The sequence below is a fragment of the Nelusetta ayraudi genome, unplaced genomic scaffold (genome assembly GCF_046127955.1).
Source record: "Nelusetta ayraudi isolate G7.1 ecotype Tasmania unplaced genomic scaffold, CSIRO-AGI_Nayr_v1 ptg000002l, whole genome shotgun sequence".
In the NCBI taxonomy this organism is placed as follows: Eukaryota; Metazoa; Chordata; class Actinopteri; order Tetraodontiformes; family Monacanthidae; genus Nelusetta; species Nelusetta ayraudi.
Window position 1 is genome coordinate 8,687,372 of NW_027466052.1, and position 27,453 is coordinate 8,714,824.

At 47.1% G+C, this 27,453-nt stretch overlaps 1 protein-coding gene across 1 annotated transcript in view; it reads left to right on the forward strand.

Annotated features, from left to right (window-relative positions):
• The first annotated feature begins 1,191 nt into the window (after positions 1-1,191).
• Positions 1,192-27,453, forward strand: part of rras2 (RAS related 2) — a 29,716-nt gene continuing 3,454 nt past the window's right edge. Inside the window, exons 1-3 of the mRNA XM_076021896.1 lie at positions 1,192-1,761; positions 25,159-25,246; positions 26,321-26,423. Coding sequence (XP_075878011.1) covers positions 1,660-1,761; positions 25,159-25,246; positions 26,321-26,423 — 293 coding nt within the window. The 5' untranslated portion in view covers positions 1,192-1,659. The remainder of the gene's footprint in view (positions 1,762-25,158; positions 25,247-26,320; positions 26,424-27,453) is intronic.

Consider the following 27,453-nt stretch of genomic DNA (forward strand, 5'->3'; position numbering starts at 1 on the left):
TAATTTATCTTTTATGATCAAGTGGTTATTTACAGAAGTGGAAAAATCATCCACAACCTGTAAAAAAAAAAAAAAAAAAAAAAGATACTTGATATTCTTCTTGCACAAGATACTTGTGTTAGAAGAATACTCTGATAAAAGTACTGATTCATCTCCTTCACTCAAATAGAAGCAAGAAAGTACAGATATTGATGGCTGTAATGTAATGTCCTATGTTTAGACTTAAACTAATGATATTTTCAACATTTTTATTTTTCTCCTAACTGAAGTGTACAGAACAGTGACCTCGAAGGCGACTCCAAAATAATATCCCTCTAAAATATTCTACACTTTAATATTGAAACAGGTCCACTTTAGGCATCATCAAGTTTAATAAGTAAATGAACTTTGAACAGAATTTGTATCTTTTCAACACAAAAATAGTAATAAAAAATACATTTCAATGCAAGAAGTCGAAAGTACAGGTATTTGTGTACAAATGCAGGTATAAGTAAGTCATCAGAAAAATAAATACTCAACTACACGTTCTTCTTCAGTACAGTAACAAAGAATTTGTACTTCTTCACTTTCCATCTCTGAGTATTTACTGGGAGCATCTCTGGCTATCTTTCCTGTATGTTGTACAGGAGAATGTGGACAGAACTTTACCTGTGACAAAGAAAGTACCTGACTTGCGCGTGAGATAAAGTTTTTTGAGAAAAACAAACAAACAAACAAACAAACAAACAAACAAACAAACAAACAAACAAAACACCCTCACAAATTATTTGTGTGGTGGCGATTTATTGGACAATAAGAACGCCGGGTGGCAGGAACTGCGGTCACACCTCAGCGGGAGGTCGTGAATAAATTCTCATGATGGGGTCCGAAAAGCCAAAGCAGTTATAACAGCTTCTTTGTGGCAGTTTATAGTAGAGACTTACCTGCCATATTAAAAAAGAAGTAGTTGCAGAGAGAGAGAGAGAGAGAGAGAGAGAGAGAGAGAGAGAGAGAGAGAGAGAGCAAAGCAGCGTTTTAGGAGAGGAATGTGGCTTGCAGCTACGGGGTGTGATATCGGTCTCAAGACGGCGCTGCTGCAGGCTACATGTGTGTGTGTATGTGTGTGTGTCGACTCGAGCGTGTTGAGGCTGCCACAGACCGCCCGCCCAGTCAGCCAGCTAGCCAGCCAGCTAGCCAGCAGCAGTAGCAGCAGGAGAAGAGCCCCCTAGCGCCAGACACTGGTACTAGCCCTGGCTGGTGGCTGTGCTTCGAGTCGTCGCACTCCCACTTAGCGGAGCCGCGGCTCGATCATCAGCAGCAGTTGCCGTCGAGGCTCCGAACGCGGACAGTTTGTATGGGCGAAGGGCTGGGCGCACGAACAAGCTCCCCGATTTTAGCCGTGCGTTAGAAGAAGCGGACTACATCATCGACGAGTGAGTCGGCTGATTTTTTTTTTTGGGTGCCCCCCCACCCCTCCGCGACACATATCCGGGCTGTTTTTTTCCCCCTCCTCCCTGCGCCCCGGTGTCTCTCCACTGCAGGGCCCCCCTCACTTCACAGGGGGAAAAAAGTGGGTGTTTGCTGCTCACTGGTTGTTCCGGCGGCAGCGGCAGCAGCAGCGGCGGCGGCGGCGAGGCGAGGCGAGGCGAGCAGCGGTTGAGCGGAAGCGAAGTGTCCCCGATGGCAGGCTGGAAGGACGGCTCGGTGCAGGAGAAGTATCGGCTGGTCGTGGTCGGCGGTGGAGGTGTCGGCAAGTCAGCCCTGACCATCCAGTTCATCCAGGTCAGTCCGCCCTCGTCTCTTGATTTATTTATTTTTCTGGCCACAGCTTTGATTTGTTGGAAAGCAAGAGGCGGGAGAGGTAGGAGGAAGGGAGGCCAGAGACGGGAACCGAGGACACCGGAGACTATTTTCTTCGTCTACTTTACGCCTGCCCCCCTCCTCCTCCTCCGCGATTAAAGAAGGGCCTAGAACTCTTTGCGAAGGAGTTTGCACTTAGCGTCGATGTCATGGGTGGGGGGGGCGAGGTGCTTTTGTTTGTTTGTTTGTATGATTATTTATTTATTTGCCCGAGTTAAAACACGGGCGGGGACGACGGCTGTCACTTTAACGCGACCATTTCCGAGAGATCCACTTCCATTTTGCACTTTTATAGCCGCTCGCTAACGGGCGATAGGAAAGTAGCCCCCCCCCCCCAGTTCCTGCTGCGCCGCTGCCCCGCTTCGTGTGAAGGTGAAGCGGTCGGGCGGGCGAGCTGGTGCCGTCGCAGCGCTCGAAGCTGCCGAAACAGGAAGTTGACGCGAGAAGACAAAAAGGGAGCGTAAGTGTGGTGGTGGGGGGGCCGGACAAAGTTAGACTGAAATTCTTAGAATGTGCATTTTGGGTGTTCTGCTGAAGAGGGGTTGGGGTCGCCGCCACAAGGTCCTGCTCCAGGCGAGGAGCGGCTGCGGCGAGAATGGGTGATTAACTTCGGTGATTGGCTGCCGAGTAACTTCGAGGAAAGAAGTCGGAACGGACGTTGTGAGAAATGAAATTCGACTCTGCCGACACCCCCCACCCCTCTGCCGCTTGAAAAAGTCAGCCGTGCCAACTTTAAGAGGCATGTAAACAGTTTACCTCGCGTCTATCCAGCCTGCATTCCAGCACGCCGCACACTTTACTGCCCAGCTTTGACCTTCCAGGGCCTTTTACAATCCTCATTGGGCCATTGGTGGGCGCCCTTCTTTCTCTCTTTCTTTTTCTTCTCGACACCCAAAGAGCTGCCCCCGACTACACGCACACGCACACAGAAACACACTCTGTGCGTATGAAACATGACAAAGTTTGGCCCTTTACCCTCCGCTGGTTCTCCCTGGGGTCACAGTGTGTTAGGGGCCAGACTGCAGGCAGCTGCATGTCTCCATACTGTCAGACAATAGAGGTTCTGGCACAAGCCTCAGAGTAGGGGGGGTTAAAAGCTTGTGTGTGTGTGTCTGTGTGCGTGCGTGTGTCTAATGAGGGTTCAAAAAGCTCATTATCTGCATACCAAGTAAAAAGGCTTCGGATAGCTGTGGCATAGATTTGTTTGCCGTAGCCCACTGACCCTAGTGACCAGTGGCCCGGGAGCATTTAACAGCCAACGTAAAAAAAAAAAAAAAAAAAGGGCAGACAAAAAAAAAAACCCACACGTGGCGCATGATGCGGCCCACTTGTTTTCATTCACCCACTGGCAAGATTTTTTTAGTCGGGGAATCCTTTATAGATGCCGTGCATTTTAAAGATAAAGCTGTTGATTAAAGCTTGTCTTTCCCTTTAAGTAAACCTCCTCTCAGATCGTGCAGAGCTTCTCGTATCTGTGCGCTACAGTGGATTTAACCACTAACAGTAAAAAGCCGCAATAAAGCGACAGGAGCCACAATAAAAATCAAGCTGCTCTTTGTAAAATGCTAAATTCAAAATCCCTAGCCCCGAGTTACTCAGTCGACATTATTTCTCTTCATAAACAACCTGTCGCCATGTTGGGGGATTGTGTCAAACTGCCTGCATTCTGGTGACTCAGTGTAATGACCTGTAAGACCTGTGTGAACTTAAGTTTAAAACGCATTTCTTGCCGGTGTCTGGCACAGCCGGCGAGGCCAAAGTCTGTGATTGAGATGTTGACACCCCCCCCCCCTCAGAAGATTCTAGAAGTTGCTGCTGTGGGTAGAGACCTGACAACTGGTCGTGAATTCGAGGTTTTCCCCCACAGCTTTGTTGAGTGATGGGTGGGGGGTCTGACTCAGCCTGGGTGGGTTAATGGTCACAGACCATGTGGAATTTGGCCCTTCAGCAGAGGAAGTCCCTCCACTGCTGCTCACGGGGCCTTCTAGTTCTCTGCATGGAAAAACATGACCTGCTTCCTGAATCACTGGAACTGTGTGTGTGTGTGTGTGTGTGTGTGTGTGTGTGTGTGTGTGTGTGTGTGTGTGTGTGTGTGTGTGTGTGTGTGTGTGTGTGTGTGTGTGTGTGTGTGTGTGTGTGTTTTAGCGACATGATCAAGAAATATCCCAGTGTGTTTAAAATGCAACTGCAACTTTGCTACTTTTTAGTTCGAAAATTGGGCCTACATTTTTTTCACTTTGTCCACACTTTTTTTTAAAGATTGCATTTTCAACCGTGCTACATCTACAAAAATGTTGGTTCACGATAGTGGTGAGAGCATTTAACCTTTATCTGATATCCTGTCATCAAGCCAATCAGTGATAACTGTTGCGGATACTCAGTGACAGTCAGAACAGACTACTTGTTGCACCTGTGCAATGTCTGCTTCTAGTGCTTTGAAATGATTTATCAAGCCGAGATGTTAACGATGTTCTACTAGGTTCAACACTGATTAATTTTTTTTTCATTTAGAAACATTATTATGGGACTATGTTTTTAAAATTTGTAAAAACATGTTAATGATAAAATAATCAGAATAGTGTAGATAATACACTCTTAAAACATACCATGTGTATAACATTCCATCAACATAGTTACAACATGTCATACACACACTTTTTCCATTCTAAGCGATATCCCTTAAATTCCTCCAAGTCAGACCCGCAAACACGTTTTAATTGATTTATTACAAAATAATTCAGTTGACACTCTGAAGAAAGGCAAAAGTGTTCTTCCCATCACCTGGCTACCACAAACATTAACTTCTGATCCTTTCTTGTACACATCTGAGCTTCCCTCATTCCATTACATCCTGTGTCACATTTCACTTGAAAATCTCAATCGGAAGTTTCCATCTAGACTATGGAGGAGGCATATGTGAAGTAACCTAGACAACACTATAAATCACTGGATGCCAGTTGCAAGATGCTTGACATGTTTCGGATTCCTAAAAGTCCTGAGGTTCAGTCGGCAGTGTTGGTGGTAGCGGTTGCTGAGCAGGCCCTTAAGACACGGAAACAGGAGTGCCCCACACCCCTCCACCCACACAAGATCACCAGCGGATGGCGTGGCCGGTAATAGGTGGTGTCACCAGCAGTAGGGTGGTGGTATCTCACTGGGTGCTGCTGGTCACCCTGGTGCCAAGCAGTTGACTCAGGCTGAAATAGCACAGGCATGACATAACATTGAGTCATCTGACAAAAGTTGTGGAACACAGTCTGTTGCTTCATGTGACGTCTGTGATGGAGGAAGCTTCCCAAGTAGGGAAAAACATGACTCACTTTTACCATTTCAAGACTGCACGCAGGGTGCTGAAGAGTGATTTGCTATCTCGTGTGTGTGTGTGTGTGTGTGTGTGTGTGTGTGTGTGTGTGTGTTTGTGTGTGTGTGTGTGTGTGTGTGTGTGTGTGTGCTTGCGGGCACGCGTGTATATTTATTCTCTGTGTCTGCGTGTGCATCATAAACAGAGCTGATTTCCGCAAGGTAACCAGAGCCGCTGCTGGAATGATGAGTTGTTTTGGCATCCGATTCCCGATTGAGAAACAACTGCGTTGCATGTTTTGCTAATATCGGCGGCGGCACTTGGCCGCTCTCGCGCTTCACTCACGAAAAGCAAAAAAAAAACAAAAAAAAAAAACAACTGATCAAGTCCAAACAAATCTGACGCGACTTCCCCAGGACTCCTGGATTCACGGCTCCAGCACGAGTCGTCTTGAAATCCTCACTACTGCTTCACATGTTTTTTTTTTTCCTTTGGTCTTTGATGACTTGCTGTTGTGAGGTCATTTGGGAGGAATGTTGCCATAAGGAGTAATTCAGTAGAATTATCGTGGCTTTTTCAGGGCAGCCCTCCGTGGGCATGTGGAGGCAAGGCCGGGCCACGACGACGAGCGTTTAGCCAGTTCAGCGCAGCGGGCGCCATTTCATGTGCGCTCGCTCCGGACCGGCGACAGGTGGTTCTGACACTATCATTGTCTAGGGTTGTAGTTTTTTTTTCGTCATTCATAATCGTGAATGAGGCACTATCGTGCTTCAGGTATCGGCCCAGGCCACCAGCTTTTTAATTGATTTCTTTCTTTTGAGGTTTGCTCGGCTGCGCGGATTGGTCCAAAGTGTAGATGCATCTGCTCGATTGTAAAGGGCACAAAATGATTTGACGTTAAAAATCTGATCTCTTTGAAGCCTGCCTTATTTTCGGCTTCGCCCTGCTGGTTTGTGTGCGATTGCGCGCACAATACATGAAGGTTGGGGGAGTAGAGCGTGTTTACTCAGTTCTTTAAGTCACCTGTTGATTTCTCAGCGAGTCGAGCCGCCCTGGCAGCAGGAGGAAAGAGTGCTTTCATGTTTTCCACTCTATGGGCACCGTGTCAACAAGAGGGGTAGAAACAGGAGGCTGGCCAATCTTGCACACGGTATGACCTGAAACGAGCTGTAATCAACAACAGTTTCACTTGGCCGTATTCTTCACAGCAGAGTGAGTTCGTTGCTCGAAACAATAAAGGCAGTGTTGGTACATCACTGAATGACCGACAACCACATAAACAATAGTAGCTGATAATGCAGCACAAGACTGTATTTTCCAGTTGCATATAAGACTCTCGACCCACAAGGTTAAACTTTCAGTCATCTATGAGGTCAAATTCCAGCAACGTCAACCCCCCACCCCTTCTTTTCTGAATACATCTCTTTCTCCTCAGATGTCAAGTGTTTCTGTGTAATTAGGGCAGTACACTTTGTATCGCCGCTATTTTTCTAAATGTGGTTTTTGTGTGAGCGCAGAGGTTATTATTTACCAAGCCTCGTGGATGCTCGGCCTGAAACCGGTCACATAATGAGTAGACGGAGTGGATAAATATTTGCAGGGTTAAAGCCGCCATGTTGAATCAATATGTGGCCATACAAGTGTCGTGTGTGTGTGTGTGTGTGTGTGTGTGTGTGTGTGTGTGTGTGTGTGTGTGTGTGTGTGTGTGTGTGTGTGTGTGTGTGTGTGTGTGTGTGTGTGTGTGTGTGTGTGTTTGGCTGCCGAGTCTCGCAGTTATTAAAAGACTAGTTTTAACCTAAAGAGGACACGCAGCACAACGCATGTTAGCGCTTGCTGTTGCTGAAGTTCTTACTCGAGCTCAAGGGTGGGCAAACATTTTGACTGTGGTGGGTCGCAATAGGTTCTAAAATGCGACAGAGGGGCCGGAGCAGGAGCAGGTGGATGGAGTGCTTTGGTGACCCACCTCATAGGAGGAAAAAAACATATCATGGGATAAGCGTGCTTCAATGTCTGTTGAAAATGAGCAAAAGCAAAGTTACAACAAAATGTGTCCTTGAAGTCCCACAGTATTTAGTTCTTTGTTGAAATGACTCTTAAAACACTGAAAAATGTATGAAATACAGCTATTTTACGACTATTACTTACAATTAATATTATTTCTAAGTTCGACTGGCTGGATTAAAAAGCTTAACGGACCACATATGGCCGCTGGGCCGTAGTTTGCCCATGCCTGTTCTAGATCGTGTACATGACAAGTGCAGCAAGTTCTTCACGACTTATTTCTGAATGTTCAAGAGGAAGTCGTGTGATTTTATGATTATTCTCTTAGAATTTCTTTTTCTTTACATATGTTTAATTCTTAGGGTTGGGTGGGGAACTGTATGCTGTGACTCCTTTGACTGTGACTCAGCCTAAAAATAATAATAATAAAAAAAAAAAGTTTAGAAAATTAACTGTCTTGTCATATTCCCCGATGCATAAACATTTCAGGAAGGTGTTAAATCTTTTGAACAGTGGAGTGCACCAAGTTTGCCTCCACAACACCGTCATTACCAAGGAAATCAAAAAGTATCTGCACTGCAGCGATTAGCGCAAAAGGCCTCATGTACCAGTGAACACGCTGTCCCGTCGCTGAGGTAATTCGCTCGAAACCTGGCACGGTGCCAGGCAGCGCGGCTTTGGAATGCTTGTGCAAATGGGAGCCGGGGATGTGTAAAGACCCTCCCACTCATCTGAGAAAGTCTCAAGACAGGTCTTTTTTTTTTGCAGCGAGGAAGCAAGGAAGACCACTTTTAATCAACCGTAGCTGAATGCACAATAGAATTAGTTATTTCAAGAGGCACCACCGGATGAGTACAACAAGCCGGTGGTGATATTTTCCGTTTTGATGACACACGTCGCACTGGTGTTTGTTTTTAGTCCAGAGCTGGATGGAACGATCGGGTGTCGCCCGGAGAGATCTTACTGAGCAAATGTGCTCTTTTACTCATAAAGCGCATTGCTCTTCTTCGCATCTTACTTCCTGTGTTACTTTCTCTATTTGTTGAGACGGGTTGACACAAGTTTTGGGGATGGGGAAGTTTCACAGGCATGCAGACGTGCGATACAAAGAGGAGCCGTGAGCGGTGGAGTCTTTGGTGGAGCTCATAGCGAAAGACTGTTGCTTTCACTTTTTGAACGCAGTCCCTCTCACTTCGCCACTGATGCGATGTGTCCCGCTCCTTTGCTAAAGTAAAACCCTTGTTTTCATTCAGCGAAAACGCTGGTAGTTTCCTGCCATTTCAAAGTTCCCCCACTTGTGAAAGAAAGCCTCAGATCTAAGAGTTAATGTGTTGAAAATTCTACGGCTTTTTTGCCAGGTAAAATGCTGCGCCATGACGTTTTGTGTGCGCCGTGAACACACAACACGTAGTCAAGTGGGAAGTGTCGCCATCGACTCTGCAGCGTTCTGTCTTCCAAATTCGCAGTTGTCTGCTTTTTCTAATCACGCATGGTCACTGTCGAGTCTCCACAAAAGTGAACCTGAGTGAAAAATCTCCTTTCCGGGAGGTTAGCAGATGAGTGCTAAAAAAAAAAAAAAAAAAAAAAAAAGTGGGAAATTCCAGCAAGTATTCATTTTTTGATGTTTTCGTTTAGTAGGCATTGTACCGAAAACACGGCTTAAAAGTGGCAGCCGGAGGCCAGGGTGTGATCCCACCGTGTTTGACACCGTGTTGCAGCTCTGAGTTGAGTCGATGGTTGCAGCCGCTCCCATCCCGCCCTCTCCCAGCCCGAGTCTGCAACAGCCGCCAGGGAGAAGGATTCCGATGAATAATGTAGCGTGTATGTACAAGTCGGTAAGAAAGACAAATAGAGCAATGACTCCTGCATTTCATCACTGTGGACTGGGAAAAGAAAAAGAGTCTTAGCTGTTTTGCTGATTTGTGGGGATTAGAATTTACATTTCAGGGTTTTCACAAAGCTGCAGTGCCAGGATGTGGTCCAAACACACTGAGGCCCTATTTTACTAAAGGTAGAAAATAAAATAAAGAACAAAACGTATGTAAATCTCATTACACGTGTTGACTAATGACGAAGCTGATGCACTAATGCTGTGTCTGTTTAGCACATTTGCCTTCACGAACAAGCAGATATCAGATGCTCACCATTTTGGGTGCAATGGATGTAAATAAATTATTAAGTGGGGGCAGTGTGATTTTACCAAAGCTGAAACTGATTGTGGTCACATAAATTTTTTCTTTAGGATTTTCTTTTGAAATTCCTTTTTAATATAGCACTCTCAAAAGAAATACAAACGTTTTAAACAGTTTTACAGTGCATGTGTGTGTGTATTTCGCACATATTTCTTGTTTTCTTCCTTGACAAGGGGATAATTAGGGGTTTAAAACCCTCCTGCCGTTGATATAGTGCTGACCAGCTGGCGATGAGGATGTCCGACTGTCCTAACAGAACACGCGCGTCAAAGGCAACAGTTCCGTGTTCTTTCTGCAGCAAAGCACCTATTGGAACTTTTGGACCTGTTGTCAAATTGCACAGGCAATCTTAGCAGATCACTCACAACACGCAAACCAACAACGTGCCCTACCTGGGACCTTACGCACACAATTTAGCAGCCCATATTTGGGATCTTAGTGAATCCGCCCCCAAAGAGTAAAGCTGCGTTCAGACTGTAGGCGAATCTGATTCAAATCAGATTCCTTGTCAAATCAGATTTTTAGGGCTGACTGTCCGCAGTCCAAATGGGATCTGGTTCTGTTCAGACTGGGCCACATTATTGACTGATCTGACAGGTTGCTGTAGCAACAATGTCGAAACGGAGGCGTCGTCCAGCGTGTGTAGTGTGCGACGTCATATAATTGCGAGAGCGGTACTTGTTGCAATACATGCCCTGGAGCTTGGCTTGCATTGAGCTATCTCCCCACAGACTGATGAGGCAATGAGTTTCCTCCTCTGTCCAGGGACCGCTGTTTTCTACTTCTTCTACTTCTGCTCCATTACGTTACAGCTCCGCACCTGGAACGGCGCCCTCTGGTCTGGCGCATTGGGCCTTGCGTCGAGTAGAGTGATGTCATGGACAGTCAAAACCGATCGGTGTGTTTGGAGCTGTTCAGATTGAGACAAAATCTGTCCAAATGCCATTTGAAACTACCTCCAAAAGGTGGTTTCAATCCGTTTTACAAAAATCGGATTTCATGTGATTTGTGACTGTTCAGACTAGAAAAGAGCCATCCAGTTTCAATCTGGATGGGCTAAAAATCGGATTTTGGCTGGCAGTCTGAATGCGACTTAAGAGTGGTAAATAATGGTCGACATTTGGTAGACGATAAGAGGAATGAGAACTACATTTAAATGTCTGCTATCCGAAAGCCTGCAGAAATGACCTATAATTATGGATTGCAGCTTGAGAGCCGGAGCTCGTTGGAACCAGCCCTCGAAAGTTTTTGTGCGGCTTGACTGGCTTGCCTTCGCAGAGGAACGGTCGAAACGTGTATCACCGGTGGACCAATTAGCTGCAGTGTCATTTTCACATCTGACTCGCTGTTTAATATAGAGGCGTCCGTCTGCTGGTGATTCAGCTTTTAAATACCAGAGAGAGGACTAGTCGCAAATGTCGCCCGAAAAGTTCCAGTCCCTTCCTCTGCGCTCACGTGTTGTGTTTACATAAAACAAGACGGGAACTGTGGTACGAGTTCCTGCAGGTGTACTCCTGCATATGTGAGCCCAGTCGGGCAAAAGCAGCAGCAGCAGGTACGGCAGTTGGTCCCTCTGAAACATCAAAAGAAAAAAAAAAAAATCCTGCACAGACCAGTGCAGTTTTATGCAGTAATTCCACCCACATGCCGTTTATCAAGCACCGTCAGGTGACTATCGACTAAAAGGTTGGAGTTCCGCCGGCCAATCACATGCCTGAAAATGAAGATAAAAGTGTGAAAATAAACAGCGCAGCAGTTGTAGTACACTAATTTGTTAATATAACGCTGAGATAAATGAGCCCTTTAAGAAAAAAACAGAAATTGTGCTATTTAGGGAACCAACGGCATCATACGGCAAAAACTGAAGTGAAACAAGGAAAACAAAACGCAGCACTATTTTGTGTATCTCTGCCATTTTCTGATGCTTGGTGGATAAAAAAAGGGACGTCAGGAAAATCTCTTTTTTTCCCCCCTCCAAATGCTCCAGTTTTATCATCACTGCTGCATAGAAATCATCTTCTAATGTGCTCATGAGGAAGCCATGTACTCCCTGTATATGTGACAGTGGCCAATTCCAAAGAGGTGAATCGTGTAAAACACTGTGCAGCAGTTTTAAGAATTTATGCTCCTGTGGTAGTTTCAACTTTTTACTTCATTAATGTTCATGCTTTTAAAGCACTTTGAATGCTCAATGCATCATGAGTAATGCACAGTTTATGGTCAGCACCTGTGTGCAATCTTAAAAGTAAAAATACCTCAAGTTTGCAAGTTTCGCAAGCTACAACTCAACATAGTTATTGCATGACCTGCAAGAGAAAAAAGTGTCACTCGAGGGCTAAATTTCATGCAGAATCTGACCGCAGTATTCAGCATCACGATGAAGTAAGCGGCAGTGCTAGGTTAGGACCTTTAACCTTTAGTTCTCACAGGGTAGTCATAATAAAAAAAACGAATTCTAAATTCAGCTGCGACATCTACCCTCCACCGCTGCCTCTGTCACGGACAGACAGACAGACGGGGCAGCGGGTTCCTCTCTGTTATTTTTTGGCCATTGTTGTGCATTGACACATCAGTCTGTTTCACCATAACTGGCCACAGTATCAGGTCTCGCATCTCGGAGTCATGTAACAACAGGCCCCTCACTCTGGGAAACGGACGTGTTGCTTGTTTTAGCAAAGCCAACTCATGACATGGTCCCATGACATTTAACACGTTGCCTGGGTTCCGGACAGGAGGGCCGGCCGCCACTGGGCCCTGGGCGCCACCGGGCCACGGCCGCCACTGGGCCACGACCCCCTCCGTGCTCTTGAACGCCGCTGGCGCTGCCTTCAAAGCAGAGCCACTCACAGCCTCGCAGTCGAAATTCAAAACAGTTGGAAGATAATGGCGAGGGGTCCTGCACGTTCTGGACCTCTCTGCCTGTTGCTGATGCAGGCCCGCCGGGCAGCTGCTGCACGTTTGGCACGTCTCCCCCAGACGTCAGGAGGTGAGGCGTGGCACCAGATAGCCACTCAACAGGTGACAGACTCCCCAACAATAACCGAGGGCTATTATCACCGATACCGATAGAGACACTTTTTTTTTTTGTAGAGCACAGGACAAAGATTTTAGGCAAATAAACATCCATCCATCCATCCTTCCATTTTCAATACCATCTTCCTGCTGAACTTAGGGTCATGGCACCCTGGACAAGTTGGCAGTTCATCGCTGGGCCGCAATTAAACACGTTTTTTTTATTAACTAGCCACAGTACAAAACAATTTAACAGCGTGAAACTGTTTCAGAAAAACGAGTGCAAAATAACAAACCTAAACCTAAAAACAACAAACAGCAACAACAAAAACTACTCTCCATTATACGCAGATATTCAGGTCACGTTGTTTTTTTTGTCATGTATGAATTTACTTGTGCAGGCTTGGAGAGAAGCTGAGGACGTTGGAGTAGTTTGCTGTATGTCTAGAAAGGAAATTGCAACAAAAGTATCGATCTCACCACGTAAGTATCGGCACGATACCAGTTCTCACCTTGGTCTCGATTGTCGACGTCCAGCCCTCGCCGACACGACTCGTGAGACAGATGGCTTCCTGAGCCTGTCCCTCTCGCTCGATCGGCCCGGTTGATCCACCACAGATACGTAGATTCAGAGATATTTCCGGTTGACTTAGTGTCAAACTCGAAATCGGCACACAGCAGCAGCAGTGTGCTGCCGGCCCGCACAGCTGCCTGAAATGTGTGTTTGTCTAGTCAAAACATTGTCGTCTCGCAGCTTGGCCTCGAAAAAAACCCCTCCAAAAACCTCAAACAAAAGAGGCTGCACAGTTGGAATTTTAAAAGTAACGCTGCTTTGCCTACAAACCCTCTCCACTGTGCCGTGGAGTTCACATCGTTCCCTTTCAAATTGCTACTGTGAAATTCACGCTTTGGGTCCGATGAAATATTTGAAAGCGACGGCTGGCTGAACTTTGGTACGTGACATCAGTGACAAGCCAGACCTGATCTCCATTCTGTTCCTCCGGGTAACTTTTCCTTTTCCTGGGATAGAATCGTCTTGCTCTCATGATGGTCTAGTGATTGGTCCAAAATGAGAACAGCATTGACCAAGAGGACTGTTTGGATACAGATTGATACCGAGCCAGAGCATCAAGCTGTCGTCACTCACTGGATCAACAGCAATTGTGTTTGAACGCAACCTTCTGCATGTTGTCAGGTTAGCCGTCACCATGCTGGTTTGACTGCCCGTGTCACCGCTACTGCTTTCGGGTCTCTACTACTACTACTACCGCTACTGCTTTAGGGCAGAGACTATGATTTACATTGCATTAGCGTGCATTGCACCAGCGAGGCCATCCCTTGCACGCGTGCTTTTTCTACATTTTTGATTTGGGTTTGGGCCAAGCGAGAAACAAAAAGAAGGAGCCGCTAATGATGGACGCGGGACAGGAAATGAGGAGGCATCAGATAGGGAAGATACGTCCATCTGGTCTTATTTATGAGTCCATATCTGCTCAAGTAATGTGATTTCTGCTGCCTCTGTTGCGGGGCTGCTGGCCTAAAAGCACAGCGCGCAGTAATGATGCTGTGAATCTGACATGATGCCAGTGTAGTGGCCCCATTTCCCTTTGACATGTCTCCCCACGCAAAGAATTATAGTCTGCGGCAGCAGAACGACACGCTCAGCACGCAGGCGGAGCAGTGCAGAGAGAGAGAGAGAGAGAGAGAGAGAGAGAGAGAGAGAGAGAGAGAGAGAGAGAGAGAGAGAGAGAGAGAGAGAGAGAGAGAGAGAGAGAGAGAGAGAGAGAGAGAGAGAGAGAGAGAGAGAGAGAGAGCAAGGGAAGGATGTCGAACGCAGCCCTGCAGGTGCCGTCCACACAGATCTCGAGGAGGCGGCGGAGGTCAAAAGAGGTTGTTTTATTTTGTTATTTTTTTTAAAGTGGTTTGGGAGCAATATTAAAGAGAAAGTTCACTTCGAGAGAAAAAGGGAAATTTAACTCCATTCACTTCTCCCGCCAAACAGTGAATGGAGGCCTTCTTTCTCCACGTGGCCAAGTTTTGAGTTTCACAGAGGGGAAGAATTCAACCAAGTGGACACGTATGTCAACTTCCTCCAGTGGAGGAAGTTGACATGCCTCCATGCTGCTTGCGTTGGCGCCATCCAAGTGTCTGCAGGACGCGGTGGTCCAGTTGGACTAGAAACGCCGACGTCAGCGCCGTGTTTGTAGACAAAATATCCACCGTAGCCTTCCAGCCAGGGGACATTCCAGCAGGAATGTGGCCCCTAAATGTTTTGGCTAATGTCACTGCTCCATGTATCACTGGACTGCTGTGTCTTCCAGAGGGTCGGGTCGGGCAGTATCTGAATATGTCTGAGTAAGTTGCAAATGGACAGGTGTTGTATTTTTGACTTAATCCTCCCTTAAAGTGCAGTAAATGCTTAGCAAAGTTATTTTCTGCTCAGCTGTGAGTGGTCAGTACTCTCCAATTTTTTAAAATGTGAGTCAATTTTCAGGCTCAGCCTACTGTTGTTTACTGTGCAGTCATATGGTTTCCCCGAAAACATCACAAAACGAAACAAAACCAAAAAAAAAACTCACACACTAGCCGCTGTCCCTCGCCTAACCGTCGCAGTGATGCTTTGATGGCGTCTTGCGTGCACGGTGTTACTTTTCTGCAAAGAATTCAACAAAGCCGAGAATGAAACAAAAACATGTTTCAGAATCTACTGCATCACCCTGAAAATACTCAAGATCTCTTCCGAACGGGTTTGTCCGAGGCGTTCCCACTTGGAAACCTCTGATCTGCTGCATCTGACTGGGATTCATTTCATGTCTTTACCCCGGATGCATTGAGAAGGGTGGTCGGTGCAATTACGATACTCTATTTAGTCTTCAGTTTCGGTCCTGCATTCAAAAAAAAAAAAAAAAAAAAAAGGGAAGGGAAGGGACACAGAGGAAGTGCACTGATAACCCACAGATGGTGCCGGCAAGGGTTGGCTCAGTGCAGGCGAGGGGGAACATTTGTGATGTCATATGACCGGCGAGAACAATTAAAGGACGCTTCAGACGGTTCTCCTTCTTCGCGCCGGTCTCATGTAATCGGTTTGTGGCCCGTTTCAAAGTGTTCCTCGGCAGATGTTGGCAGTTCTGCTCTGGCAGAACGCGCTGGCGCGGCGCGGCGAAGAGAAAGTGACAGTCTGGAGTGTGACCACTACAGAGCAAACGGGCCGCTTTGAGCCGCCACCGCTGCGTCATTGGCCGCGGAAAGAGGCCTTTAAATGGCACCTCTTTCATTCTGCCGCTTTGAGCAGGTTCAAAAGCGTTGCCAGTCCGGAACGCATTGATATTTTGCCGGCCGATTGAAGTCTTAAGGCCACAGAGGTTAAAGGAGAGCAGGGGGCTCGGTGGCCGGGAGTTGGGACCACTCGGCGGGACGTTTATTCTCTGCTTTGCTCTCTGCAGGAGTGCGATCAGCCACCTCTGCAGCCTCGCCGTGTCGGCATGGCCATCTAGGACAGAGTGGATGTAGCCTGTTGAAATTGTAAACACCAGCAAGTTAAGATTAGTGCTATTAAATCAGTGGTTCTCAAACTTTCTCTGTCACGCCCCACCTTGGAGGAAGACATTTTTTTCCTTCAGCCCCAAATTTGACGTGGCTGTGTCTTGAGGGATCCTGATCAAAACGTTTAAGTTAGTTAGTCTTTGTCTGGTCCACTGGGACAGTCTGGATCAGGTATTCTATTCTAGGGTTGTTTCTCAAAAAAACAAAAACAAACAAACAATTAAATACTGGACCTCAAGTCTGATGAGTAAAATGATGACAGGTACTGATAGTGTTTCACCATGAGGTTGATCTATGATGTCACTTATTCGGCTACAGTCATTCGCTTGATTTCAACTCTTCTGCCATCCACCAACAACCCTGACTTTGACACAGTGCCCTCCGCTGGCCTGGGGTATAAACTGCGTGACTCTGGAGGCCTGCTCGGCACTTTTTGCAAGAGCACAACTTGCTTTACAGTCACCCTTCACTTAACGTAATCTCTTTTTGACAGGCTCGCTTGCAAGTCTGTGTATGTTTTGTTTTGTTTTGTTTTGTGTGTTTTTACTCGAGACTTGAATTCCTGAACGCAACCAAAGCCGTACAGTCCGATACCAGGCCACCGGCGGTGGCTGTGTCAGTGCTAGGGGTGCCGGTTTTTCCTATTAAGGGTCAAAGAAACTAGGATTTTGAAGGTAGAAAAATCCCGAGATGTTGCTTTAACTTTGGACTACCCACCTGTGTGTGTTCTTCCATGGGCCGGGTCTTACCGGTCTACCAGCACTGGAGGACAAGAGAGTGATTAAAAGGACGGTGTATTGATCTGCGATGCATCAGGAGGAAGAGGAGAGATTGTTTGATTGATGCTCTTGCATTCACTTAGCTGACCGTCGGCCGAGACCCAGTGGTACCGTCTAGCGTTGCTGAGGATTTGTATTCACTAGCGCACGGAAACCGACCACCATGAATCAGAACTTTTTTTTGTAACCTCCTGGAATGCGGAGCGTCTTTTAACTCTCGCAGGTTTTTTTTTGGCAGGATTGTCCTTGGTGGCTCTTTAAGGCAGTGGAGACATTACGAGCTCCCTTTCTTTGGACTTGCATTAGGTATTGAATAAGTGACCTTTCTGGATTGTATGAGCTCATGGGAAAAGTGGGTGTTTCCACAGGAAGTTAAAGCCTTTCCCTCCCCCTCTCTTTCTCCCACTTTCCCTGGCGCTCTCAATGCAGCCTCCAGTCTCCCTCCCCCGCAAACCTTTCATTCTGCCTGACCCCCCCCCCGCCAGTCATTCTTACTTCAAGCACCTCTAAGTGCCTGACAACCCAGTGCTCCTCGCACAGAATTCCTGTGTCACTCGTGCAAAGCTCTGAACTTTTTTTTAAAGGGAGGAATCCTCTGGAGAGCAGCGGGAAAAGTACAATTGTGGTCTTCACCTCCATCTGTTTTGCATTTAATCCTTATGGCGGTCATTTGATTACCGACAGCTGCTGGCCGTCCAGCCCCAGAGGTTCGGCAAAGGTTAAACCTGTGCTTGTTTGGGAACAGGAAGTAAGACCCAGATGCCCACATATGACATTTCAATTCCACCCCCCCCCCATGCTACGCTGCCATGTGTGCAGTGTCTTATAGTGATTTTTCTGGAGGAGTTTAAGTCGTTTTAACTTGAAAACAGAAAATGTTTAGCTTTCTTTTTCAGCTAGTAGTGTGTTGCTAGAAAAACCTCACAGCATTTCTCGATGCGGACCTGACCGGAACTCTGAAATGATTCAGTTCCCAAATTCACATCTCGCTATGTCTAAATAGATTTTTTTCCAGAAGTGATCCAGATACACCCATATTGTTGTGAGCAGACTTGTGCGGTCTTGAGAAAAGCTCATGGCCCATAATGCATCTAATGTATGCTGCTATAGATAAGTTATATCTACAGTGTATTCATATATGTCAATATATTGATGTTGTTGTGTAACAAAAAGCACTTTTGAAGGCTTTTTTTTAGACATGAATGTCACCGTCAAAAACCTCAAGTCTGTTGTTGATTGTTATCGAAATATGGCAGTTATGCACTAGCAGGGCACCAACTTCACTGACCAGCTGCGCTGTCCCGCACCCAGAGGTTCACTCTTCCAAGACGAGACTTGCGTACAGGTCTTATCATTTATTGTGACGTCACATGAGAACAGGTGAAAGTTCTGATGCGCCGTTGTTTTGTTGTGACCGAGTCCAATGGGTCTTTTATCGTCTGTGTGTCATAAAGGATAATCCCAAAAACGGGTCATTGCAATTTGTCACATCGTGCTGCCGTCTGACGCCGAGGGTGCCGCTTGGCAGGCTCCACACTGTCTGGCCTGAAGTCTGTGTCCTTAATTGAAATCGCTGAACTTGGCTGTGGCCCACTGAACCCGTCCTACAAATGGCATGTTTCACCTGTTAGCTACACACCCCACTCTCCAAAACGGAGCCAAACGAATGGGCTGCGTCGAAAGTCGCACTGTAGCACGTTTTTATGGCGGAAGGTGACCTTTACACAATGTTATTAAGATACAGCAATCATGGATGGAAGATAAAATTCCTCACCCATTTTAAGCAAGTAAAAATATATTAGATACATTTATTACATCAATCAGCTTGCCTCTGTTTCTGAAATAGTTTTTTTTTTTTTATAATAGTTATAAAAAAAACTATAGAGATTATAAGTAATATATCTTTTGAAAGCATATATAGATTTTTTTTTTAAATAATATTTTCATTCATCAGCCCTGTCTTTTTGTCCTCATATCCAACCACGTGAGCGCTGGCCATTCTGCCAAAATGTCATTACCTCTTGTAATAAAAGGGCCTCTGCATTGCTTCGTTTAAGATGTTTTCGGTTTTGCCGATGATGGAATGCGCGTTTTTCTTTCCTCCTGACAATCTCCGACATTGCGGCGCTCCGTGCAGAATGTGTCAACGGCCAAGTGGTCGGCGTCGTTGCCGCTTGTCAGCGCCGAGGCCTGCCGCTGCAGCGGCGGCCGTGCCGTTTAAAAAGCACTCTCGGTAATTCAAAGTGTTTTCCCGGCCGACGGTGAAACCGGCTCCTCCCGCCGACGAGGCGAAACCTGCGATGCGCCAGCGCACGTGACCATAAAAAATGGTTTGCGGCGCTAATTGTCCTCCGTTGCGACGCGACGCCGCGCGCCAAGGTCCACGGAGTATGTGGGTCGGCGGAGATTGCGAAGCCGCACGTGAAGACGGAAACGGCTCCTGCAGGTAGCGCCGCGCGACGGCGTTCGAATTGCATTTTTCTTTAATTAAAGAATAGAGGCGGCTGGGTTTTAAAAGGCAAAGCCTGTGAAATCTCGTCGGGCATCTGGCCGTGTGAGGGAGGTAATTAACTGCAAACTGTGTTGATGACTCTTTGCTTTAGCTCAGCATTTCCGCTCATCACCGTCCGTTCCCCCTCATCTGCGGATGTGTGCCGTGTTTTCCCTAATTAATCGACCGAGTTTTGTTACTTTCCTTTTTTCCCTGTGTTTTTCCTGTTGCTGATTCGGCAAAGCTACCGTATGTGTGAGTGTTTTTTTTTTTGTTTTTTTTTTTCTGTTAATGATGCTATATTGGTAACGCAGAAGCAGAAGGGGCGGGTCTAACCTGGCAGGCGGGAGAGGGGAAAAAGGATCTATATTTAGTTTCGGTAAAAGCTGTTTGTGCGCAAAGGAAGTGGGTGCACAGTGCATGCGAGATGTTCGCTCCACACCCACACGCATCACCTTTTGTTTTTCCTCGAGGCGAGACACGGGATTTGCTGCCTCGCGTCTCCTCCGTTGTCATTTCATTTTTCTTTTTCGTTTTTTTGCAGTAGAAACCTCGGCCAGGCCCTTAATATAGACGCGCACGTATTCGGATGATGAGGCGGAACAAGCGAGACCACAGAGGCCATTCTCAAGGAGAAATATAACCACCGTTTAGTCAGTAACTGTTGGTTAAAAAGTCAGAAGAATCCAACCTGTGCTGTGGGAAAGTATGACCATTTCTCTTTATTTCAGCCCCTGGACTCTTGACTAGTCTCTCTTGACACGATTTCCCAGACAGTTCAATCCTGCTCCACAAAGGAGACCAGCTGTGGGACCTGCAGCGTGTGTTCATGGTGAAAGCCGGCCTCTAATGTTTTCCTGGTGTCTGAGTGTGTGTGTGTGTCTGAGTGTCTGTGTGGGCGGAGGGGCTGAGACGTATGGTTAGCATGCTGCAGCGGAGCTGAGTGACAGCTCGGAGCTCAGCTGGATGGAACCCGAAGGCTGAGCCTCGAGCTCGGCTCCGCAGAGGTGGGGTTTCCTTCCTGCTGAGTCGTGGCCCGATCCACCTTTAAGACCAACAACACCAAGAGCTCCGATAATGTTTTTTCCTTTTCTTCATCTACTTGCATTCTTTAAATATTGCAAAGTTTGCTGCGTATCCACCTTAAATAAACATGCACGCTGGAACATAAAAGGGATCAAATATCCGCATTTCCCGACCTCGCAAACAAAACACGCCTTTGTTGGTGTTGGTGCCAGTCTGGGCTTGTGGGAGGCTGTTGATTTTAGCGCAGCATCATCGCTACGCTGCACAGAAAGTGTCATAACCAAGGTGCCGACGTCTGAACGGTCGTTCCTGGCGCAGGTTTTCAACAAAGTGCTTTGCGTCGCGAACGTGGAGTCGCCGCAGCCGCCACAGCCGCTTGCGGTGCATTAAGATAATTAATCTTGAGTCGCGGTCACGTTCCGAGCGGCGGACGTCTCGGGATCTGGCGCACGCAGGCCGCCTGCGGAACGTCTGCGTGTGGCCGGGTGTGCGCACGTACAGTTCGGGCCGTTGGAGTCTGCACCAGTGTCAGCTGTTTCACCACAACAGCTGCCTTGTAGATTTTCGAGAAGTATGTCCAGGAAGCCATGTTCCTCCCCTCCGCAACAGATTATATTGAAAACACGCCACATATTAACTCATCAAATTCTCTTGCTTGAGCGTGTGGCCGATGCTTAGTGCCGACGCTCTAATTTTGAAATGACTGACTGAAATTAAAGGATAATAATGTTACCCTCAAGCAATCGGGCTCATTCAGTTGTGAGTTTGAACCTTAGCGACTCATAATCGATTAGCTTTTTGTGCTAACAAGCCATTGAACACTGTACCTAATAAAGTGTCCACTGACTGTACGTCTATTTTTTTTTTAAATATCTTTTTCAAATGAAGTAATATTTTTATTCACTTTTTCTTATATTTATATTTCCACACAGCCAACTTACTTGGATTGCATGTTGGTTGCATAAAAACAAAACAGCTTTGTAATTGACTTGACTAGTAGCCCTCTGTCTTTCCGATTTTTTTTACCCAGTCGATTAGCCGTTTAACATAAAATCGTGCATCAAACGTCATCAATGCAAAATAGCAGAGCACTTGTCAGGAAAGTGAATTAAATAAAAATAGCAGTACTTAATTAGAGGTCCAACACTTAGTAAAACACTTCCCACTGCCTCCGCTAGCAGCAGGTGGTGAAAGAAGTCGCCCCCCCCCCTTCTCCGCCCCCTAGTGGTGCGACCCGATTGGTTCTGTCCGCTGAGCCCTGCTCACGTCTGATGAAGTCATTCGCCAATCTAATGATAATCTGGGACACGTCGCCTCATACGTGACTCAGGCCGCCTTATGTCATGCAGTTCTCAGCGATGCCTCCCTCATTCGCGGCTCGTCCGCCGCTCCCCTGAGTCACTGCTCACCGCACGTACGGCCCGCGAATCTAAACCAGGGCCGCACCGCAGCCCCATTTAGTGCTGACTCTGGTCCTGCCGGTGCTGCAAAACAGCCTCATCTATCACAGGGGGCAGCGTCCACCGAGAGAGCCAAAACAGGGCTAGGCAGATCACTAGCCATGCATGTGCAGAGCGAGGAGAAGCAAATAGCCTCTCTCTCTCTCCCTCTCGCTCTCTCTCTCTCTTCCACCGCCGCCGCCTCCGGGGCTGACACAATAGCAGAGAGAGGCTGACGGGAAGCCGAGGTCACGTGCTACAAGTGGTGGTGGGAGGAAGAAACACAGAAGCAGTAGCAGCAGCAGCAGCAGCTTCTTCTTCTTCTTCTTCTTCTTCTTCTTATTTTTCAAAAATCAAAAAAATCTTCTTCTTCTTCTTCTTCTTCTTCTCATTCTTCTTCTTCCCCTCACCACTTCTCTTCTTTCTGCCTCCGTCTGGCCCTTGTTGGAGGCAGAGAATGCAGTAATGCAGTATGCAAGTCATATTGATGAATAATTGAGCGGCGCTGAGTGGATGTGACACAGGCCAGTTGTTACAGCAGAGCATAGTCTACCCTACCATACCATACCCTAGCCTAGCCTAACCTAGCCCACCCAACTTTACCCTACCCTACCCTAGCCAACTCTACCCCACCCTGGCCTGGCCCGGCCTACACTACCCTAGCCCAGCCTAGCTGAGCCTAATCCTACTCTATCCTACCCTAGACAAGCCTACCCTACCCTACCCTACTGTAGCCAGCCTACCCTACCCTAGCTGAGCCAAGCCTAGCCTAGCTCTGACCCACAAGAGACAGTCCCAAAGGGCCTCTAATCGTTGACATCCACTCACACCCACCGGCCAGTTTATTAGGTAGATTGTTCAGTTGCTTGCTGAAACTCGCAATTTAGCCAGCCAATCACGAGGCTGCAACTTAGCTGTGTATGACGTGGTGAAGACAGCTTCACCGAAGTTCATACCGGAGCGTTGCCGACGGGGATTGAAGCGACTCTGTACGTGTTGAAGGTGGTTATTGGTGCCAGATGGGCTGCAGGTCTGAGTGTTTCAAACTGCTGCTGATCTGCTGGGGTTTCCACCACATCACAACCATCTCTGGGGTCCACACAGAATGGTCCCAAAGAGAGAAAATATCCAGCGTGTGTGAGTGGCAGCTGTGTGGAAGAAAATGCTTTGTGGATGTCAGGGTTCAGAGGTCAGAGTGAGCAGTCTGGTTAGAGACCATAGGGAGGCGGCAGGAAGTGAAATGTTGGTTTAAATGCCTGCTTTGGAGAAGAGATTCACTTTTATCATCTGCATCAGCGTGTCGCTCAGCATCTGGGTTGTTTCTCACTGCTCACTGGCACCTCCTGTGGCTGATATAAGTGTGGCGCCTCTCTGTCAAAAATAAAAATACACTCATGCACTCTCGTGGATTCAGTTTTTTTATTATAAACATGTTATAAAACATGTGTTTTTTCCGTCTGCCAGTGTAAATATCGTTTCTTTTTAAGGCACAAATAATTATCCTGCTGTCAATTTGCTGTCATATTCTAGTTTTTGATCAGACGCCGCCACAAACACCATTAGACTCATCTGTGAGTAGTTGTCTACGAGATTATTGCTCCTAATTTCCAGGCCCCCCTGGTTCCAGAAACACCAGAATATTCCTTCAAGACCGGCTTGTTCTTTCATTACTCAGTCGAGATGCGGCGGCCGTCATGCCCCTCGCCGGCTCTCCGCCGACGACAGACGACTCATTCAAATCGAGCGCTGGCGAGTCTTTACCAGCGACAGGACCGTAACCGTGAATAAAGATTTCATTAGCTTGTTGTTAAGAAGGGGAAAAGAAAATAAAGTTTTGGCACTCTCGTGATCCTTGGCTTGTTTTAGGGTGTTGGTTTGATATCCGCCCGGAGCACTCCCTCTCAGCTGTCACCACTTTACGAGTCCCCCGAGGAGAGGGAGAACTACAAAACATGGCAAAAATGTAAAAAATGCATGACTCCTCCTCCAGGCACGCTGCCCCCTCTGGCCCCACCCTTCCAGTCTGGGTTACTGGAAGAGCAGATTCTGGCCTCGGCGTGAGAGAAGCACAGCCTCAAGGAGGGTTTTTTTTTTTTTTTTCCCTGCAAGCCGTTATTAGCATGGAGACCCAGACGGCGGTTGAAAGTGGCTGTTTGCGGAGCTTTTACTTCTCATTCAGCTTGAGAGTAACTTGGGAGTGTCTGCAGTGTGTATTTACCTCCAGTAGTCTGCAGTCGGGCCCCTGGGCTGCGAACCCAAAGCGCTCTGCTCTTCATTCAAAAGTTTGCTGGGTTCTTCTCTCTTTCCAGTTGTCTCTCAAATTTGCTGTGACTGGGACTTTTTGCTTTTTTGCAATCACGCCTCCGATGACGTTTCAAAGTAGTCAGCAGACACTATTTACAAGCAGCAGGGGAATAAAGGGACATCTCACAGCTGGAACACAGTGTAAAAGTGTTAATGTGCTAATTAATGTCAATCATTCCGGTGTTGTATGAATCGAAATTTCTTGCTTTCTGTGATCATTTAAGCAAAAAGCTTTATCTTTATCATCATCATCATCATCATCATTATCATTATTATTATTATTATTATGCAGCCTGTTGGCTCCAGAGTCATTGGCTTCCAGACTGCACAGGCCTCCGGTGGAATCCAGGGCTGGGTCGGGATTCCACTGCAGGCCCGTGTGCACGTTCCACTGCACGTCTGCTCTGTCAGCACGCGCCCGGTGCTCTCCTGCCGGACGTGATGGACTCACTGGACCGGCGAGATCCGGTAGCGGCTGAAGAGTTAGCGCATGATTCCAGTGGTATGACGTCATGTCGTTTATATACACTACCATCCATTAGTGCGGGGTTGTTTAAGCCTTAAACTCCATTCTAACCAGTTTAATGAAATAATGACCTTGAGTGCTCTGCCATCATCGGCACGTACAAGTATGGGGACTTTTTAGTGTTCAATGAAAACCATGTCCAGGGCTTTGTTTACTCCTTTAAAGTCTTGCACACTCAACTAAAGTGTGATTATCATAGAAAGTTTTGTTTCAGAAAAGTTAACATTCTGCAGCAATTTTAAAGCATTTAACTTCTGTAATGACGGCCGCATATTGCACACTTGATATTCATTCTCATCAAATCACATTCAATCAGACATTCAAGGCAACAACCTCCTTGCTGATTTTCATGCACTTGAAATGTTCTCAGAGCATTCCACTAGATTACTTCTTGAAGCTGGTTATAATGGAGTTCAATGCAGAAGTGAAGTCAGTGACCCCAAGCTTGTGAACGTGCGTGTTTACGGAGCCCCCCGTCTGCAGCAGAGGACCCGGGTCTCAAAACGAGCGTTGACTTAATCGCAAATTTCTTGTATTTCTAGTTCGCCGTCAGCGCGTACGAGTCGCTGGATAAAAATAACCGAATGTGAATGCGCATAAAGCCTGCTCGCTAGTTCAGGTTTCAGGTTCTGGGTTAATGCATGGATTCTAAATATATTCACGCTTCCTGTCTTCTGTGTGTGCCCTTCCTTTTCCCGCCTGCAGTCGTACTTCGTCACTGACTATGACCCCACCATCGAAGACTCCTACACCAAGCAGTGTGTGATCGACGAGAGGGCAGCCAGGCTCGACAGTAAGTACACTTCTGGAAACAAACATGACCGGCCGGAGCGCACGCACACGCAGAAACGAGTGCAAACACTGGTTTTATGCAGGGGGTTGGCTTCCTTTTTCCGAGAGGACAAAGAAATGTCACTCCCACCGCGTGAAGTCAAGCTCATAGTGTATAGTATTGTGTGTCAGTGCTACACACTTGGACGTGGGGACGTTTGCGTCTCCTCCCAGCGTCCGCGTGGCTTCTCCCCTGGTTCTACGACCTCCTACCACAGTCCAAAGACACGTGATTCAGGCCAAACCGGCTGTTGGTGCCAGTGTGACTCCTGTTCTCCCTCCCGGAAAGTCCGCCTAGCCGCCTGGGAAAACTGCGACGCTGCTTGTCGTGTAACCCAAAGTTCAGAGTCGAACTTGAGGTTAATTCCGGCATCTCAAATTAGCCTAAAGTGCTTTGGACTGCAGGGGGAACCTTGAGGGAAGCCGCCCGGACGAATGGAGAACGTGCAAGTGGCCCACGGATCGAACCCACGACCTGCCGAGTGTGCGTTGACAGCACCAACCACCTGCTGTTGAATACTGATATTATCTGTGTCCAACCTTAAGTCATTGTTAATAATTATTGTGAGAAATTGATGTGATCACATAGAGTATCATTATTAATAATATTTAACTAAATGATCGTATGACTCAGTGCCCATGAAGTAGCTCTCGGGTTCAAAAAGGTCACTGACCCCGGTGTTAATGGACTAAGAAGGGATTTCCAATTTAAAAAAAGAGAAAATTCCATTTGAAAAAGAAGAAAGATGTGGATGTGTGGCGGTATGGATTTCACACGGCCCCTTGAATGAGTTCAGCACTCCACTTTCCCCACCCTGGTACCAGAGTGAGGAAACCAGCCCTGTTTTGTTTGACGGCGTTGTATTGTCTCGAAGAACTGTTGGCACGGCACTGTGTAGCCGCGCATTATTGTGCCGGTGTGATTTTCTGTTGATTTGTGTGTGTGTGTGTGTGTGTGTGTGTGTGTGTGTGTGTGTGTGTGTGTGTGTGTGTGTGTGTGTGTGTGTGTGTGTGTGTGTGTGTGTTCTCCCCCCAGTCCTCGACACGGCTGGACAGGAAGAGTTTGGAGCCATGAGAGAACAATACATGAGGACAGGGGAGGGCTTCCTGCTCGTCTTCTCCGTCACCGACAGAGGAAGGTGAGCGGCGGCGGCCCCCTCGTCGTCACCCAACTCTCGGCAGCTCGCGTCGCCCGCTTCTCTCTCTCTCTCTCTCTCTCTCTCTCTCCCCCTCCCTCTGCACTCTTCACACTCTTCGCACTCTTCGTACTCCTCACTCCCCTCCTCAGCCTCACACTCGACCTACTTTGGCCCTAAATCTCGCAAAGCGCTCGTTCTCACTTGTTGCAGCGTGCGCTTCCGGAAAGCCCTGAGCTGTTTGACGTTCACTTTTGCTTTCGGCTCCTCTTCCTCTTCTTCCTGCCGACTAAAATAAAGCTCCGCTGTTCAAACTTCCAGTGTGCGCGAAGGCACAAGGTAACGCAGTGCAAACCTACACCAGCGGTGAGCTGGCACGGGACAGATAACCCAGGCAGTTTCAACAATGAAACCCAGATGTACAATATGTGCAGCCTGTGTTCAGCTTTATAGGTCCAGTGTGTAATATTTGGCTTGATTTACGATTTTTATGTTGCTAAGTGTTTAATATATCCAGTCCACCCTGCCTGACAGCAGATTTCATCATTAGGATGACTGCTCCAGTCTTCAAATAAACCAACGAAGAAGAAGGTGGAGGAGGTATCTGAGGTTTGGGTGCGCAGGCCACCGTAGCATGCTGGGAAGCTCAGGAGGAGCCGAAAGTGAAAGGAACGCTGCAGTCGAAAATGTAACCACTTGATGTCGCTGTTTCTTCTTCGAAATCTCCAAATGTTACACACTCAACTTTCAAATGAAATAAAAAAAAAAAATCATAAGAAAAGAAGTCAATATAAAACCCTTTATTGTTGATTTGTTATGAGTCGGACGTTTGTCATACGTTGAAGTAGGACGGCTGGAACAAGCTGAAGGAAGGCAAGCTTGGTTCATCTTCTTGGCCTGTCTGGTTCTCACCTCTGGGTGCTGCAGTGCATGTGTGGCGTCGTCATGGATGTATCATAATAACTGAATACCGGACTGGCAAGATGGCGGAGTGCCGACTTTTCCTAGTGGCCACTCGAGGTACTGCAGCAAA